The sequence below is a fragment of the Podarcis tiliguerta genome (genome assembly GCF_965153285.1).
Source record: "Podarcis tiliguerta genome assembly, chromosome: 8".
In the NCBI taxonomy this organism is placed as follows: Eukaryota; Metazoa; Chordata; class Lepidosauria; order Squamata; family Lacertidae; genus Podarcis; species Podarcis tiliguerta.
Window position 1 is genome coordinate 81,216,822 of NC_139541.1, and position 18,524 is coordinate 81,235,345.

At 50.3% G+C, this 18,524-nt stretch overlaps 1 protein-coding gene across 4 annotated transcripts in view; it reads right to left on the reverse strand.

The window, feature by feature from the left end:
- Nucleotides 1-18,324, reverse strand: part of ACTN4 (actinin alpha 4) — a 141,776-nt gene extending 123,452 nt beyond the window's left edge. For 2 of the 4 annotated variants that reach the window (XM_083454983.1, XM_083454980.1), the window contains exon 1: nucleotides 18,035-18,309. In XM_083454983.1, the coding sequence (XP_083311109.1) occupies nucleotides 18,035-18,175 (141 nt within the window). In that variant the 5' untranslated portion in view covers nucleotides 18,176-18,309. Of the gene's footprint in view, nucleotides 1-18,034 lie in introns of all 4 variants that reach the window. The other 2 variants (XM_083454982.1, XM_083454981.1) reach the window with 2 other exon arrangements.
- Nucleotides 18,325-18,524: the final 200 nt, after the last annotated feature.

The following is an 18,524-nucleotide window of genomic DNA, read 5'->3' on the forward strand; positions in this document are numbered from 1 at the left end:
GCAGACAGGTTGCCCACCTATGCCCTAGACCATGGGTAGGCAAACTAAGGCCCAGGGGCCGGATCTGGCTCAATCACCTTCTAAATCCGGCCTGCGGACAGTCCAGGAATCAGCGTGTTTTTACATGAGCAGAATGTGTGCTTTTATTTAAAATGCATCTCTGGGTTATTTGTGGGGCACAGGAATTCGTTCTTTTTTTTCCCTTTCAAAATATAGTCCGGCCCCCCACAAGGTCTGAAGGACAGTGGACAGGCCCCCTGCTGAAAAAGTCTGCTGACCCCTGCCCCAGACACTCTTCCCCCATCTTCTTCCATGACCACAGAAGCCTTCTAAGCCCCACACTGAAGAAAGGCCAGTGCTGCAAGCCCAAGAGAGCTTGTGCTCTAAGAACCCACTCTTTCCCCATCATAGTGATTCAGGGTCAGAATCCCTCTTCCGCTATGAGTGGGCCACACAAACCAAAGAGCCTGCAAAGTTGCTGTGGGACTTATATGAGTCAGGGAGGCAAAAACCTTATCTCAGGCACCTGCATGAGCCCACCGCTGATTTAATGACATACAGAATGAAACTTTTAGATTTTATTTTATTTCTTTAATTTGTTAAGATTTATATACCGCCCTTCATTGTAAGATCTCAGGACGGTTCATAGGGTAAAATACAGAAGTCGCCAACTGCAGCTACTGGTTTAGCTGTCCTGGCCGGGGCTGATGGGAGTTGTAGCCTGAAGCAATTTGAGGGCACGCACCAGGGCTGGTGAAGGCTGCCTTCAGGTGTTCTGCTGGAGGTAACCCTCTCTGGAGGGTCTCCTGGGGTCTCAGGAGCAGCTTTCAGGGCATGCAAAGAGCTGCAAGCATGGAATAGTAGGCAGGACTCTGGATCCTGGCTTAGCCTGCAATGTACCATGTCAAACTAGAGGGGCAGGGAGCACACAAACCATTTAAAACTGAACACGAGTCCATTCACATCTAGATATGGAAAATGCAAGGATAGCCTGTTTAATCATCCTGGGGAAAAGGGTTAATCTCCGTCACAAGGTGTTAAGTGAGGATAACATGGGAGGAGAGAATGATATACTCCCCAGGGGAAGATCAAGATAAAAAATGTAATAACACAGCGAGCCTCTGCCGGCTGGATATTTTCCCCAGCCTGATCACCTGCCGTCTGTGTTGTTGCCCCACAGCCCTCATCTCTGAAGCCACCCGAGGGACAAAGGGAAGGTTGCAGAGATGTTGCTGCAGGGACACAACATCTGGACTTGGGGCCATATACAGGTTCATCTGGAGCCTGGGATGAAAGGAGGCACGTCTGAGGTTGGAACAAGGCAGCTAACACCAAAATGGCAAGTTCGTGCACTTAAGAGAATCACAACACTATTTCAGCTGCCCCACATCACTGGATAATGTGGGGGGGGAGATGCACATCATTAAGACACGGGGCAGGTTGCAATAAATGTTATGCGGGGGGGGGGGGGGAGAGGAAAGAGCGAGGCACACAGATGCCATTTTCAGGGCAGTTGCCTGTTTGGGGTAATGGGTAGCTGCAGTCTTAGGCTCACAGATGACTTTGCCCACCAGGTGAGGGCCAAGGAATGATTATCATGTTCACAGAATCACAGAATCATAGAGCTGGAAGAGACCACAAGGGCCATCGAGTGCAACCCCCTGCCAAGCAGGAAACACCATCAGAGCACTCCTGACATATGGTTGTCAAGCCTCTGCTTAAAGACCTCCAAAGAAGGAGACTCCACCACACTCCTTGGCAGCAAATCCCACTGTCGAACAGCTCTTACTGTCAGGAAGTTCTTCCTAATGTGTAGGTGGAATCTTCTTTCTTGTAGTTTGGATCCATTGCTCCATGTCCGCTTCTCTGGAGCAGCAGAAAACAACCTTTCTCCCTCCTCTATGTGACATCCTTTTATATATTTGAACATGGCTATCATATCACCCCTTAACCTCCTCTTCTCCAGGCTAATGTTCATCTGTGTCCACCCCAAAATGAATTGGCTTCAGGGGTATCTGGGATCCAGATGACTGAAGCATCCCACCTAATCAGAGGGAAGAACTTGAGCCAGTGATTCACTTCCCACAACTCTTTCAGCAAGCAGTATCCATCCATCTAACCAAATAAGGCCTAAAGCAAGAGTCTCGCTGGTCCCGGATCCAGCAGATCTTGTACTTCCTGATTCTTTGCATGCTTCCAGGTTGCACCCTTGGCGCAAACAACGGGGTCAAAGTCTGCTTCACAAATTATTTCATTTCCAAGCACTGCTTCTTTCGAACGGGAGACATGGAACGCTACCAACTTGGGGTGGCTTTAAAAGAGGGTTGACATTACAGTGGTACCTCGGGTTAAGTACTTAATTCATTCTGCAGGTCCGTACTTAACCTGAAACTGTTCTTAACCTGAAGCACCACTTTAGCTAATGGGGCCTCCTGCTGCTGCCGTGCCGCCGGAGCATGATTTCTGTTCTCATCCTGAAGCAAAGTTCTTCACCCGAGGTAATATTTCTGGGTTAGCGGAGTCTGTAACCTGAAGCGTATGTGTCAGAGCTGGCTCCTGGTCCCAGCTCACCAAGGACCAACGCTGGGCGGTAGTAAAGTATCAAAGTCTTTATTGAAGAATAGTCTCCATTTCCAAGCCTCAGCGTCCCAGTTCTACGTCTGGAGTCTAGACCGGCGAAGCTCCGTCTGAGTCTCCGCCCCCTGTGCACCAGTTTAAGACTCTAATCTTACTCCACCTCTTCCTTCTCTCTCTCTTCCTCTGGGTCCTACTACCCCCCGGGGTCTCCTCCCTCCTGGACTCTTCTGACGCAGACGTTGACCCCTCTGACTCCTCCCCCTCTCTTCGGCGGGCTTTAGGACCTGGCTCCCTACCCGGGCTGCCCACCTTGCCGCCCTCCTGTACATTTGAACTTGGCGCGCGCACGCGTTTAACTTTCCTGATGACCGTTTCCTCGCTCCCTGACGAGGGTGTGGTCACTCCTGCCTCACGTTCTCCCTCTGCCCGCGCGCCACCTGATCCCGATGCCTGGGACTCCTCCCCCCTACTGCACTCTGGGGGGGACGCTGGTCCGGATTTCCAGCTGCTACTCTCTGAGTCCCCTCTGGCCCCTTCTTCCCGAGGTGTCCCCCTGGGCACTCCCCTTGCCCTGACTATGGGGGCCCCTTTCTGTGAATCCTCCGAGTGACTGGAGAGACTCAGAGACCTCGGACTGCTGTCATCGCTGACATTTCCTTCGGACTCCTCCCCCTCGCTCTCCATTTCCTCCCTCTCCTGTGACTCTGCTCCTGAACCCCTGACAGTATGTAACCTGAAGCATATGTAACCCGAGGTACCACTGTACATTACATTACATTAGAAGAAGAAGAAGAGGAGGAGTTTGGATTTGATATCCCGCTTTATCACTACCCGAAGGAGTCTCAAAGCGGCTAACAATCTCCTTTCCCTTCCTCCCCCACAACAAACACTCTGTGAGGTGAGTGGGGCTGAGAGACTTCAGAGAAGTGTGACTAGCCCAAGGTCACTCAGCAGCTGCATGTGGAGGATCGGAGACGCGAACCCAGTTCCCCAGATTACGAGTCTACCGTTCTTAATCACTACACCACACTGGCTCTCATTACAATGTATTATGAGTAATATTTAATGTATTGGTGTTGTTGTTTATTTTTATTTTCTTCTTTTTTCATTGTTAGGAGGTGATGGATACTTGTGTATCTTCATGTTTTCTTTTTGTATGTGGTGTATTAAAATGAAATAAAAACTATAAAAAAATCATAGAATCATAGAGTTGGAAGAGACCACAAGGGCCATCGAGTCCAACCCCCTGCGAAGCAGGAAACACCATCAGACCACTCCTGACATATGGTTGTCAAGCCTCTGCTTAAAGACCTCCAAAGAAGGAGACTCCACCACTCTCCTTGGCAGCAAATTCCACTGTCAAACAGCTCTTACTGTCAGGAAGTTCTTCCTAATGTTTAGGTGGAATCTTCTTTCTTGTAGTTTGGATCCATTGCTCCGTGTCCGCTTCTCTGGAGCAGCAGAAAACAACCTTTCTCCCTCCTCTAGGTGACATCCTTTTATATATTTGAACATGGCTATCATATCACCCCTTAACCTCCTCTTCTCCGGGCTAAACAAGCCGAGCTCCCTTAGCCGTTCCTCATAAGGCATCGTTTCCAGGCCTTTGACCATTTTGGTTGCCCTCCTCTGGACACGTTCCAGTTTGTCAGTGTCCTTCTTGAACTGTGGTGCCCAGAACTGGACACAGTACTCCAGGTGAGGTCTGACCAGAGCAGAATACAGTGGCCCTATAACTTCCCTTGATCTAGATGCTATACTCCTATTGATGCAGCCCAGAATCAATGGGCTATGAACTATGAAATAAAAATAAACTATAAACTATTAAATAAAAAAAGGAGGGAAAGAGGATTGGACAAATTCATGGAGGAGGAGGAGACTATCAATGGCTATTCGCCAGGATGGCTATGATCCACAGCAATGGTTCTCTGAGTACCAGTTGCTGGAAACCACAGGAGGAGAGAGTTGCTCTTGTGCTCGGATCCTGCTGGCCGGTTTCCCACAGGCATCTGGCTGGCCACTGGGAGAAGAGGGTGCTGGACTAGATGGGCCATTGGCCTCATCCAGAAGGCCCTTCCTATGTTCTTAGGAAATCAGCACTGAGTGCTCACTGGAAGGACAGATCCTGAAGCTGAGGCTCCAATACTTTGGCCACCTCATGAGAAGAGAAGACTCCCTGGAAAAGACCCTGATGTTGGGAAAGTTGGAGGGCACAAGGAGAAGGGGACGACAGAGGACGAGATGGTGGGACAGTGTTCTCGAAGCTACCAGCATGAGTTTGACCGAACTGCGGGAGGCAGTGGAAGACAGGAGTGCCTGGCGTGCTCTGGTCCAGGGGGTCACGAAGAGTCGGACACGACTAAACGACTAAACAACAACAAATGTTCTTAGGGCTGCAAAACTGAACTGTAAAGCCTAGAGAACCAAGTTCCTAATTGTGGGGCTTCGGGAAGAGATGGATTGGGTCACTCTGGTTTGTTGGCAATTGTCCACTTCACACACACACACACACACACACTTCAACTTTTGAGTTTTGGCTTTCTTCCCCCGCTGCAACAAGATATCTGAATACAAGGCAAAGGAGTAGGAGATGAGAACTTTCAAAAAAACAAAACAAAAGGCTCTCGGAACAGAGGGAGTATTCAAAAAGCGAAATATCTGATCTTTGTGTAAGAAGTTGCTCTACCTGTCTTGTGAACGAATGTGGCTTTTCATGTTCGCAGCCCTCTCCTTATATGGAGAGGAAGCAGACATCCAACTGAAAGAGCCAAAGAAAAGAAAAAAGGGGGGGGGAGAAGTTGAGGAGGAGGAGGGGCTCTTTCCACTCTCAATGTATGTGGCAGCTGTATATCTTTTGGCACCTCTCGAATTACTACAGCGAAGCAGCGCACCAGTGTACGGCAAGGAGCTAGGGAGTAACTCGGAGAGAAGGGCTCTTTTGAAGTCACGCTGGAAAATGAGGAATGCCATTGAAATTAAGGAGATGACTAAAGAGGGCGGCTGCGATGGGACAGCCCACTCACAGCAAGGGGGGGACGCAGGATGGAAAACTTGTGTAATCCTTCAACAATTTCTGCTACTTTCTCCGAGGGTGAGCCCTGGTCACAAGTAGCCTTGGGAGTAACCCACTCGCCTGCGGTGGGTTAATCATCTCAGGGGAGGAAGCCCTTTTTGTCAAAAGAGGGGGGGAAAGCTGGCTCTGGTTTCAGGCCAGAAATTCCTTTAAAAAGGGGAAATTCAAGAAAATAAGGCTAGTCAATTCTGCAGACTTCTCGGAAATATTGGTCTAGCCGCACCATGGATACCCCAGTTTGCAACTTCCAAGAGTTTGGCATGTCGCAAGGGATGAGAGGAAGAGTAGCTAGACTTCTCTGCAACAGTCCTAAAATAATCCTGATTTTCATAGAATCATACAACCACGGAGTTGGACCAGCGACTCAGGGGTCCGAGCACAATTCAAAGTGTTCGTGCTGACCTTTAAAGCCCTAAATGGCCTCGGTCCAGTATATCTGAAGGAGCGTCTCCACCCCCATCGTTCTGCCCGGACACTGAGGTCCAGCTCCGAGGGCCTTCTGGCAGTTCCCTCCCTGTGAGAAGCCAAGTTACAGGGAACCAGGCAGAGGGCTTTCTCGGTAGTGGCGCCCGCCCTGTGGAACGCCCTCCCATCAGATGTCAAAGCGATAAACAACTACCTGACATTCAGAAGACATCTGAAGGCAGCCCTGTTCAGGGAAGTTTTAAATATGTGACATTTTAGTGTATTTTTCATCTTTGTTGGAAGCCGCCCAGAGCGGCTGGGGAAACCCAGCCAGATGGGCGGGGTACAAATAATAAATTATTATTGTATTATTATTATATAGTCCAAACCCCCTGCAATGCAAGAATCTCAGCTGAAGCATCCATGACAGACAGCCATCCAACCTCTGCTTTTACTTATTTGTTGTATTTATAGCTCACCTTCTTCTCCAAGGACCTCAAAATACAACACGGGATTTCCCCCCCTCCTCCTCATTTAATCCCCCACAGCAACCCTGTGAGGTAGGCCCCAAGGTCACCCAGTGAGCTTCATGGTCGTGTGCGGATTTGAACCCTAGTCTTCCAGATCCTTGTCTGACCGCCTAACCACTACACTGCACTGGATCTCGTATAACAGAGGTGAGCTAACTTTTTCAGCAGGGGGCTGGTCCACTGTCCCTCACTGTCCCTATATTTGGGGGGGAGATGAACGAATTCCTATGCCCCACAAATAACCCAGAGATGCATTTTAAATAAAAGCACACATTCTGCTCATGTAAAAACACCAGGCAGGCCCCACAAATAACCCAGAGATGCATTTTAAATAAAAGGACACATTCTACTCATGTAAAAACACACTGATTCCCGGACCATCCGTGGCCCGGATTTGGAAGGCGATTGGGCCGGATCCAGCCCCTGGGCCTTAGCTTGCCTACCCTTGTCGTATAACTTCGGGGATGGAGAATATGTGTAACACTCACTGGTTTGCAAGAGTTGCCTCCCCCTCCCCATGGACTGGGGTGCAGGACCATAAAGGACAGTTACCATTGTAACCAGTCATTTAAGAAATTGCAACAGATTTCACCAATGAAGGCCTAATTACTCCAAATCCATTGGCATTTCTATCAGACCATTTGGATTAATTGCTTTCTTTCCTGCACCGGATGAATTTGTTTGTCCTGGCTTGTGAACAGCCCCTGGCCAGCGTGGAGTTAGAACAACCCACGGAAGATCAGGCAAAACTTGACGTGTTGCAATTGGGTCCCACCACAATTTTGATACCCTTTCTCCATGTGGCAGTTGTTTTCCGTAGGTTCATCCCACGGTATGGCTGTAATGCAAAAAGGCCCTCAAAGGAACATGGGTGCAACCAATCATAATGGTGCTAATTCGAGGGGGGGGGGAGACCCACAGCGAAGGCCCCTCCCACAGGTTTCCAGACCTTTCAACATTGCATGTGCACAATGAGATGTCGCCAAGGAGAAGCAGGCTCTCCAAAAAGCAAGCCTGTGATGTGCAAAGCACTTCACAGCACATTAAAACATCAAATAAAAACAACCCAGAATAAATAAAAGGGAAAATATTTCAGTGACATTTTGTGTTCCCCATATTTATTTAACTGCTTAATTTACAGAGCTGCCCCATAGCAGAAGGGCTCTAGGAAGCCAGTGTGGTGTAATGGTTAGAGTGCCGGACTAGGACCTGGGAGATCAGGGTTCGAATCCCGACTCGGTCACAAAGCTCACTGGGTGACCTCGGAGTCCGTCACAGCCTCCTCACCTACCTTGCAGGTCCGTTGTCGGGATTAACTGGGGGGGGTGTGAACTTCTTGGAGAAAAAGGTGGGATATTAATGCAATAACTAAGCTCTTGTGCTGACCTGCTGAAAAAGGCTGGAAGAAGAGCCAGCCAGATGGAGACATCCATCGCCAACCTGGTCACAATGGAACCCGATCTAGTCGCAAAACGCACCTGGCACCTGGCTAATTTCTAACACTGCACCTAAGTAAAAAGTGATCAAAAAGGCTAGTGATTTTTTTACTGTCAACAAGGCCATAAACTCATAGCTCCGGTAAGTCTTCTCTTTGTGCAAGTTTCAGCTTCCTTGGAACCAGTTGTTTACATCCCTTTATTCTTGTATAAATCCTGCACGCACGCTCATCGTCATCTGGCAAAACGCTTTAATGTGGCTTGTCAGCATGCAGCAAAGGGGTAAGCGACAGAGAGCCGACTCTCAAACTGTTAGACAAGGCAGCTATTTAACCACAGACCTCTTCGACCGGCAGCTCTAGGGCCAAGTGTTGTAACTTGGCGGCCCAAGAGACGCTCATATGCAACTTGCCTCAGTCGGGACAACTTGGCTTTCTGGATGTGCTCCAATCGAGTGAAATTTAAATCATGATTTGTTACATAGGCAAGCTAATAAGAGATGATTCATCTGCTTGCCCGTCCAACCAGCTCAGGGAAAAAGAAAAGCTTTTCATGCAGTGCTTGGTTATGGCTTCCAAACCACCAGAAACTTGGAAGCAGATCCTCCGGCGTACAAGGACAATTTACGGCCGTTGCCTTGCAAGAGGAAGGGTGGGAGGGAAGGAGAAAGGTTAGTACGCATGAGAAGCCAGCGTTTTTCTTAGCAAGGTACAAGCAGCAAGCAGTCACTCGTTTTGTCCCCTTTCCTTACAGAAAAGCTTCCAAGATTAGGAAGTTCGGGAAAACACAAAGCTGGAATGCAGACCGGCTTTTGTTTATTTGCAACAGTCTCGGCAGGACAACACAGGAGATGCAAACAGTCGCACAATGCTATTGAAACTGTGCATAGCTCACATTCCAGCGCAGACCCACTCCCCCCCCCCCGCACTTTCTCTGAGAACCAGACGTGTAACAGCCACACACAGCTTGCAAACCTCACAAGTGGACACACAACTTCCCAAAGTGACTTTACACGGCCATTTTCAGAACTGCAGCACCTCACTGCCCCCCCTCACTCCAGAAGATACCATGAGCAAGTTTAAACCATCACCTGGAGGAGATTGTTCAAGACATCGTACCCTGTTATGTTTCAGGAGAAGACTGAACCATTTAAAAGGGTCACTGGCTTCACAGAGCTTGCCAGAAGCTGGTTAAAAAGTCCTGGGACCAAGAACTGCTATTTGGGGTTCAGCTCAAAGTTGTTAGGCTTTTTTAAGGGAGAAGAGCCCCATTTTTTTAAGGGGTTGATAAGCTTGGGGGGAGTTTTTTTGGGGGGTTAAAGGCAAGGGACATCCCTGGTATACACAGACGTGCCATTTGCTACCCACCTCTGCCTTGTGGGTGAATGGCAACCGCCCCCCCAAACCAGTCTGTTTGCACCAGGACAAACCCAGAGTGCCTGGCCCACTGAATTCAAATCGGGGGTGATGGGGAACCTGTGGCGTGGCCCTCCAAGTGTTCATGGTCTCCGATAATTCCATGCTGGATGATGGGAGATGGAGTCCAACATCCGGAGGACTTCACCCCCTGAATTGAAACCTGGGATGGCAACCTGGAAGCCAGGAATAGCACCGGGCAGGGTTAAACTTGGGTATATAAGCTAAAATGGCACCTTGAATCTAGGTTGCGGTCGGTCGCCACAATGGAATATCTATTCACCAGGGGGCTGGACTAAATGACCCTCAGCCTCCCTTCCAATGCTACAATTCTGTGATTCTAATCAGTGGCGTAGCGTGGGGGTGCAGGGGGGGCCGGGCGCACCGGGCGCAACATCTGGGGGGGCGCTCGCACTCGCAGCTCTCTGCCCCTACCTGCCTCACTCACTCTCTCTCACTGCAGTGCTGGCTGTGTGAATCTGATCCAAGCCGCCGGGTCGCCGCCCACTGTGGAGGGGAGGGTGCCAGGCGTGCGGTGAGGTGCGGAGAGAGAGCGAGGGACTATCTGGGGGAGGGACAGTGCAGCGGGGGGGCGCAAATTACTTGCCTTGCCCCGGGTGCTGACAACCCACGCTACGCCACTGATTCTAATATCTCAGCCACATTTCTCGACTTACAACAATTCACTTGTCCCAGCGCAAGAAAGGGAAGCACAGGCAGCGGAAATGGAATTAACGATGGACTAAGGCAGAGGGTTTTTAAATCGCGGTTGCCAACCTAGCACACGTAAATCTCCATGTAGTCGCAACTGGACCCACGCCAGCAGCCAAACGCCGATTTTGAACGCTGGCACCGGCAGCACAAGCTCTGGCTTCCTCTGGCTTCCTGTGGCCATTGAGCAAATGGGAGCAGAAGGATTGCTCACAAGGCACGACCTGATCGCACCTTTGCCAGATTTCCAAACGGAATTAACGCCCTTTACTTTTGCCAAGTAAACTGCAGCGGGTTTCCCCAGGTTGTGCGCCAAAGGAGATACAAACTTGCATTTCTCCTCTCTACAATGTGGCGTGTTGCTGCCCCTAAGCTGCACCAGAAACTGTTTCATATCAACTCAGAAATAATTCAGTGTTGGGAAGTGTTACAATGTCTACCTGCTGCGTTTTGCAATGTCCAAGGCAGAGGGGAGAAGGAATCCTCCATTCTCAAGAACTAACAACCTCTTCAGAAATTAAAGACAACAATCAGAAGTATCTAAGGACCTGCCAGGCGGCCACAGGCATGCAGCTGGGCGAGTGGGCTGACATGGCTGAGATGCAGAACTCCATCCTTCCTCTCGGCTCAACACAGAAACCAAGCGGGCTGCTAGAGAGACAGAGAGACAAAACCCTCCTTCGCACACCCAGCATAGCAATGCAGATCTCCTCCATCCCTCCTCAGCCACTAGCAGGCTAGTAACTTTGGAGGCATATTTGCAAGGCTGGTTAAAGACCACCGATCAGCCCTTCAAATCGACTTATAAGTTTTGAAATCTGCGACGGTTTTTAAACAAATGTTTCCGAACCTTCTTCATCAACAGCCGTTCTCCCTCCGTACCTTTTGAGGACAAGAAACTTTGCACAGTTCTTTAAGGTAAAGGGACCCCTGACCATTAGGTCTAGTCGTGGCTGACTCTGGAGTTGCGGTGCTCATCTCGCTTTATTGGCCGAGGGAGCCAGTGTCCAGCTTCCGGGTCATGTGGCCAGCATGACTAAGCCGCTTCTAGCGAACCAGAGCAGCGCACAGAAACGCCTTTTACCTTCCCACCTGAGTGGTACCTATTTATCTACCTGCACTTTGACGTACTTTCGAACTGCTAGGTTGGCAGGAGCAGGGACCGAGCAACGGGAGCTCACCCCGTCGCGGGGATTCGAACCGCCGACCTACTGATCTGCAAGTCCTAGGCTCTGTGGTTTAACCCACAGCGCCACCCACATTCTTTAGTATGGAATAAGTCTGCAAACCACATTAAGATCGTTTCTGGGTCACGTAAAAGGGCTGCAGGCCTTGTCCAACCCTTTCACACAGTAGCTACCTTTGTCAATATGAAGCAATCAACACACAGAAACAGGGCTGAATTGTCCAAATCCAGCACACCTTAAACTAATGACTCCTATACACTTGAAGATATTGCGTGCCTAACCACAAGCAACAGGAAGCCACACGACACAGGAATGTCACCCGCTGTTCAAATATTGGCACTAGTGTTTGACGTACAGAAATTGATAGGGTGGAGACGCACACCCCTCCTTGACCTTCGTGGACTCCGTGGCATTCCCAGATCGCTCTTTCATGCTGCCCTAAGAAAGGTGCCCATTTGTCACTGAAAAAAGCAACATAACCCAGAATTTGCAGCAGAACGCATCATGCACCTTTTGCTTCCAAAATAAGCTCCAAATCTCAAATACAGCTAAACCTCTAAGTTTGGGACCTGAAAAAAAAAGGTAGAATTTTCATCTGGAGGGGGGAGAACAACCAGTTTCCTCAGCATTTGGGGTAAAAGTGACCATTACAAGCTTGACGTTCCCCCATCTCTCAGCCACATGAGGAAAGAAAAGTCAGATTTTCCACTTCCAAGCACACAACCAGAGCAGTTTTGGTTGTTGTTGTTTTTTCAATAGAAGAAATCTGAGCTTTGGTTGCGAATGTGACTTAAAGGATGTTTATCAGAGTGCGATCAGCACAGAAGCAGTAGGAGTTTCTCTGGCCAAACACTTTTGCCATAACAATGTTTGAACAAGAGTGCGGGGCCCGGGAGCAACATGGTGCAGAGCTACAGCCCAGCAGGACTGAAATGGCTATGGACAATCGATTCCAGATGGCTACCTAACTGCGCATCCGGTTCACAAAGGGGAGGCTCGGTTTGCTCACGTCAGGGCAGTTCAGGAAGTCGCCGAGGAGCCTCGGCCGGGTGGAAAGGCTCAGGAGAGGCGAACGGAAAGTCGCAGAGGGACTGCGAGTCAGGATCTCTCCAGTTCAAAGCCCAGCCCAGCTTGTACCTCACTGCAGGGCCTTAGACAAACCACCCCCCCCCCACCCTGCTCCTCCAACCTGCAATACGAGGGTAATAAATAAACTCCTAGGCTAATGCCAAGTTATGGCGTGGGCTCCCCGCTGACATTCCAAGCTCTGAGCATGGCCTGAGTGTGGCAACAGACCCAACACACCCCTTTTTCTTTAATCTGTCCCAGACCAAGGATGGGAGGGAGAAGGCTATTATGGCTCAGATGCTTGTTAAGAATTTCCTCGGAAAAACAAAGAGAGGAGCAGCTCATATCAGTTTCCCCCGGTTCATACCTGGTGTCCTGATGTTCCGGACAACAACTGCTACCAGTAGCACCAGGCAGCACAGCTGATGGGAGTTGTAGTTCAGGGCACCAGCTTATTGGGGGGGGGGGAGAGAGAACTCATTTATACAACTATCAGAATGCTGCAGTGCAGCACTTTAGGCTGCAGGTGGGTAAAGGGTGGGGAGGCCTTGCATGAAGCAAACTAACATATCAAGTTTTCATAGCCAAGCCTCCATACAACACCCCTACATGCATTTTTTTTAAAAAAAATATATGCAAGGGGGAATCTTCTGCGAACAAGCATTCCAACATGAAACTCAACCCATCCAATTTTCAACCTGAAATGGTACTACAGAGGAAGAAATTACAATAAACCTGCAACTGACGCGGGGGTTATATTCCAGGGATCACACCTAAAGCCCCAATCCTTTATGATCACAACCCATTGGCAGGTGGGAGAGCGGGGAGGGGGAATTCCCAGACACCCACCCCCTTTCTGCCTCCATTTTATTTTATTTCTTTTTTCTTTTTTCACTTGCCAAGTGTGTACAGCTGAAGTTTCAACCTAAGTTTTCCATTCTGGGGGGGGGGGGGGGGAGAAGGCGGAGAAAGGAATAGATCATCTGTGCGGCGACACCTTGAAAGCCCTTCCTCTGGCGTGGAAGCCATATGCTGCCTGGCATGCTTTGCTCTTGGCTGCGCCTGCCCCATAAAAATAGCTCAGGTGCAACGTCACAGTGACAAGGTTGATTCAAAGCCTGTGTCGCCAGGTGTAGTGGGAGGAGCACGATGCTACCGTTCAGCGTTTAAGAGGCCGCACCTTTTCCTCCCCCAGCAACTGTTACGTGAACAGGCTTTCGGAAAGACACATATACGTTCCCTCCAGGCCGCAGCTATGCCAGAGAACATGGGAAAGTCATTAGCAGCGCTGAGCTTGGCTCTCACACAGCAAGCCGTGCCATTAAGTCTAGTAGCTACTACTCCTCTGGTATCTTGATTTCAGCACAGATATTTTGGAGGGGAGGGGAGGCTGAGGAGTGGAGCATGCGGGGAGGGTCTTGAAGGCTTGTTACATGTATTGGAGCAACACATGCTCATTCTATTCAGAAAAAAATATTCCCGCAAGGACTTTCCTCCTGCCAACTCAGAGCCGGCACAGAGTCCCATGCCTCCTTGAATTTGGCTCCGCTGTTCTTAGCTGAGCCTTAAGACAGCGTGCAATTAAGATAATTAAACTAAATAGCAGATGGCCCACCACCGCTTGCCATTCAAATCCAGAGCACAACTGCTCTGCTGGACGATACAAACGCAACGTCCGCAACAGCCAGGATATTCTTCCAAAGTCTCGGAGTAATTTCGCAGGCGCTGGGGACTGGCGGGGAAGAGGGGGAGATTTCCCCCTTCTAGCACTCAGCAAGGTAACTAGGATTTTATAATAGAAATTCTACATGACTTGAGGTTGAAGACAAAAGTGAGGAATGTTGGCCACCGCAGCTTGGAAGGAGGAAGGCTGGACCAGAAGCTTGAGGGTTAAGTCCGGTAAAAAAAAAGAGGTTATTGGAAAATGAAATCGCCACACAGCTGCTATTGATCGGTATAAAGATACGGCTTTTTAGAAAGCACCCTTGTGTATTCCCTCCTAATAATTGTAACAGTAAATGATATTATATACAGTAAAGTGCTTCTGGAGTATTAGCACACATTTGTTCTAGCAATGCTTACAACGACCCTGTAAGGTAGGTTATTATTATTGTAAAAGGAGGGGGTGCCGGGGCAAGAGCATTGTGGAAACAACAGAACCAAATACACCCAAGTTCCCAGCTCTTGTCTCCCAGATGCAGCAGACTTTATTCTCTAAAACAGGAGCAACTATGCTGAAAGACAACAGACTTCTTTCAACTCCAGCCAGCATGGCCAGTGATCTGGACACGTTAGCTACTCCTGCGATTGAAACACACATACAGTACTATGCAATTGACAGAGGTTGTAGACATTGTACACATGCGTGCGCTTCTCAGATCTGAGAAGCACAAGGTGGTGGTGGGGAGGATACGTAAAGCAATAAACGAGGCTGTCTGTTAATGTAAGCCTTTGCCACACACAAAGCACATGGCTTTAACACTGAGCAAACTGCAGAGGGATTTGCTACAGTTAAACAGAGCAGGCAGCTGGGGAATTCAGTCTGCCCCTACGACTATTTCCACATCACAAGCCACAGATACGAGAGCAGAAACCCTGGCAGCCCAGTATTGGGGGGGGGGGGGCAGGCACAATCAATGCAAGTCAGTGCTCCTGGACGTGACAGCTGACCTCAGGGAGCTGGCTAACAACAGCAGGGGAAACTGAAGGCCTGGCTTTCAAGGGCTGGACTTGTTGGACTTGTCCAATAAAACCACGCAATGAAGTGGCTTTTAACTACAGGGGGGGCAGGGGAATTAAATTTACCAATCATCTATGAGCAATGCCCGAGGCAGCAAATGTTTGCACTATTGTCATTAATTTATGAAGGTCCTAAAATGTCTAAATGCTGCACATTTTTTGGAAAAGAACAGTCCTTGGCCGCAGGCTTCCAATCTAATAGAGTCCAGACACATTAGGATGGAGGCGGGGATTGGGGGGGGGGGTGAGAGAAAGGGGGCAGTGGGTGGAAAACCCTTGTACAAGGTAGAACTTCCCTTTCTTTTGCAGCATTTAATGGCCAAGCCACCCCAGTCTGGGGCGTGGGGAGACAACTGCTCCAAGGGAAGAGAACATACACATCACCCATAAAAATGGTGTGTGATGTATGGGGATGCTAACTTAGCAGCCCAGATCTCCCAGGGGGGTTTTCTGTGGTGAGCCAGTTTGTAATTAAAAAACGCTTCCCCAGCAGCTGAGGAGGGAAGAGCGATGGGGGGGGGCGGGAAGCAGCAGTCATTCCTTCCAGCGGCTCTTCCCCATCCCCCTCTGCAGGATGAATCAATCAAGGGAGAATGCTGGGAGAGGGATGGCTGGCAACACGTGCTCTTCACCAGGCAAGTTAAGCTGCCCCACCCAGCACTGCCTCTCCTCCTCTTCCTACCACTCCCTGCTCACCCCCCCCCCCACCTCCACCAACATTTCCATAAGCAAACTCCAGCCACCTTGAACAGTGACTAAGCTGCATCCTGTGTGCCCTCTGCTCTAGGCCCACACCTAACCTCCCAACTCTCCATTGCCGGCAGCAGCACCTAGAAAGCAGCACCCCACAGACCTCACCACCACCCCAGCCAACATTTTGCTCCCTGCTCTCCTCCCAAGAACTCTGCCACTGCCACCCCAACATGAAACAAACAGAAAAGTATCCCCGCGAAATAACGTCATCAGAACCGGGATCAGCAAGTGCTAGTGCCCTATTCAGTCCTTAGCCAACTCTTTGCCCCTTCTGCGTTCATGCCCCCAAAATGCAGCCCCTGGCTTTCTCCTGTCCAGAACCCACACCTCACAAAGCACACTGCCAGCCCCCTAAGCCAACAAACCCCACACCCTGAAGTCTCGGTTCCGTAACACCTATCTGCCACCCACAATCCTCCACATGCTGCTCATACAAGGCAATTGCAGTCCTGCAACAGCACCTATCCAGGGGAAAGTCTCAGTGGATTGCTTCAGAGTAGACCTGCAGACAACTATACACATCTAAGACTGCCCAGGGCAAAACAGGCCCTCTGATAATCTAGCTTCCCCTTACACCTTACCTTTGGTGTGCTTTGTCATATTCCTAGATCATGGAATTTCACTTCCACCCCCAGGATCCACTGAACACCCCCACACACCGTGAATCCAGATTCAGAACCACTATTTGGCAGACCAGAGTACACATGGGCTCTCTGTATCCCTATAACAGTCTACGTTGGGGCTCCTATCCCCACCCAGGGCTGCCCTTTGTCCACCATCATCCCACTGGCAAGGAACCCCTGCACCCCTCTATGGGAAAAAACCCCACATGCCCCGTCTCTCTGCCTCCTCCAATCCTCACATCACAACATTATCACACACCCAGGCACTGAAAACCCCTCTCCCCACCATATTATCCCCCCCCCACCCGCAAAGGAACGCCTCTCCCTTTAGGGCACAAGCAGCCAAAAGCTCACACAGGACTCAATTTTTTTTTATTATCTGTACAACACCTGGTGCACTTTGGAAAGCGAGATTACAATAAATAACACGCAGACAGCCATTGTCTCCCAAAGCAGCTCAGGGCAATTAAAAAAAACACACACACCAGACAGGCCCTACCGCCAGGGCTACACAAACTAAAAAGGAAGACAGGCAGGGGAGGAACAGAAGGGGAAGGTGGAGAAAGGTAAGTTCCTCAAGGCCAGAGCAAAGTAGCGAGCCGCAAATAATAATTACTATTGGCGTTGTTATTATATAGATGCCCTCCAGTGTGTAATCTTGCTGCTGCTGCCTCCACCGCTGATCCCAGCACATCCCATCAAAACCCACTGGTCACCCCCAATCTCTTACCTCGGACACCCCCCACAAACCTTTCACACTTCTACCTTCTCTAAGCCACTGGTGGTCACAACAGGAGCGCTGCCAAGGTATGTCAAGGAAGGTGGAGAAATGGCTCCCCAAAATGCACGCTCGGGTTAAAGGCGGATCTGCAAAGGCTGAAGATCGCTGCTCCAGGCCAGGCCGTGGAAGCCTCTTTCCCGATCCCCATTCCTACCCCACCCTCGGAAACAATTTTAATTTTTTTTTTGCTCGCCCAACGCGGGGAAGAACCACCACCTACGGGAAAAACCCCACTCGGGATCGCGCCACGTTCTCCTAACTCAAGACTTGCAAGCTTCTCTCCCCGCCCCCCCCCCCGACCTCCTTTTCTGGAGCTTTAGTTTTCTCCCGTTTAAAAAAAAATTACACTTGCACGGATTCACACAGACACGCGCGCGCACACACACACACGAGCCCCCGGGGGCGGCGAGGGAGTGCATGAGACCACCTAATAATAATAATAATAATAATAATAATAATAATAATAATTCCAGTCCTAAAGTAAAGGAGAGAGAAGGGGCCAAGGGAGCAGCACTCTGCACATGCCCAGAGGAACCCTCGCCCCTCTCTTTTTTCGTTTTAAAGGCTGTTTCTTCCCCCCCCCCCAGTCCTGAGGTAAGAGAGAGAGAGAAGGGGGCCAAGGGAGCGGCACTCTGCCCATGCCCAGAGGAACCCTCGCCCCTCTCTTTTTCCCGTTTTTAAGGCTGTTTCTCCGCAGCTGAGGCGGGAAGCGGGGAGGCGCCTCCTCCGGGCTCACCTTGCGCTGCTGCTTCTCCCAGGCTGGGTCGAGCAGGAGGTCCCGGTCCCAGTCGTCCTCTTGAGCCATGTAGTCGCCGATGCCCGGCCCGTTGCCGCCGTACTGATAAGAAGGTTGCCCGGCAGCGTGGTAATCCACCATACTATCCGCTTCGGGGCGGGGGAGCTTCGGCGCGGAGCGAGCGGCTTCCGTCTGAGGGAGAAGGAGCGCCCAGCTCCGTGCGAGGCGGCGGCACTGACCCAACTGACGACGCGCGGGCGCCGCCGCTGCCCAGAGGAGCCGCTGCGCCTGCGCACGGCCGCCCTCTCGGGCACGCCCCCCTCTACCACGGAGCGCATGCGCATCCCTGCAAAGATTTTTTTTTTTTTAGCGAGGGAAGGAAGAGGGCGGGGCGGCGGCAAACCCCGCCCACAATCACAACAAAAACAAAAGCGGGACCCGCCCAGTCCTTTCTTGTTTAAAAGAGCGGCCGCTCGGGAAGGCCAACGGG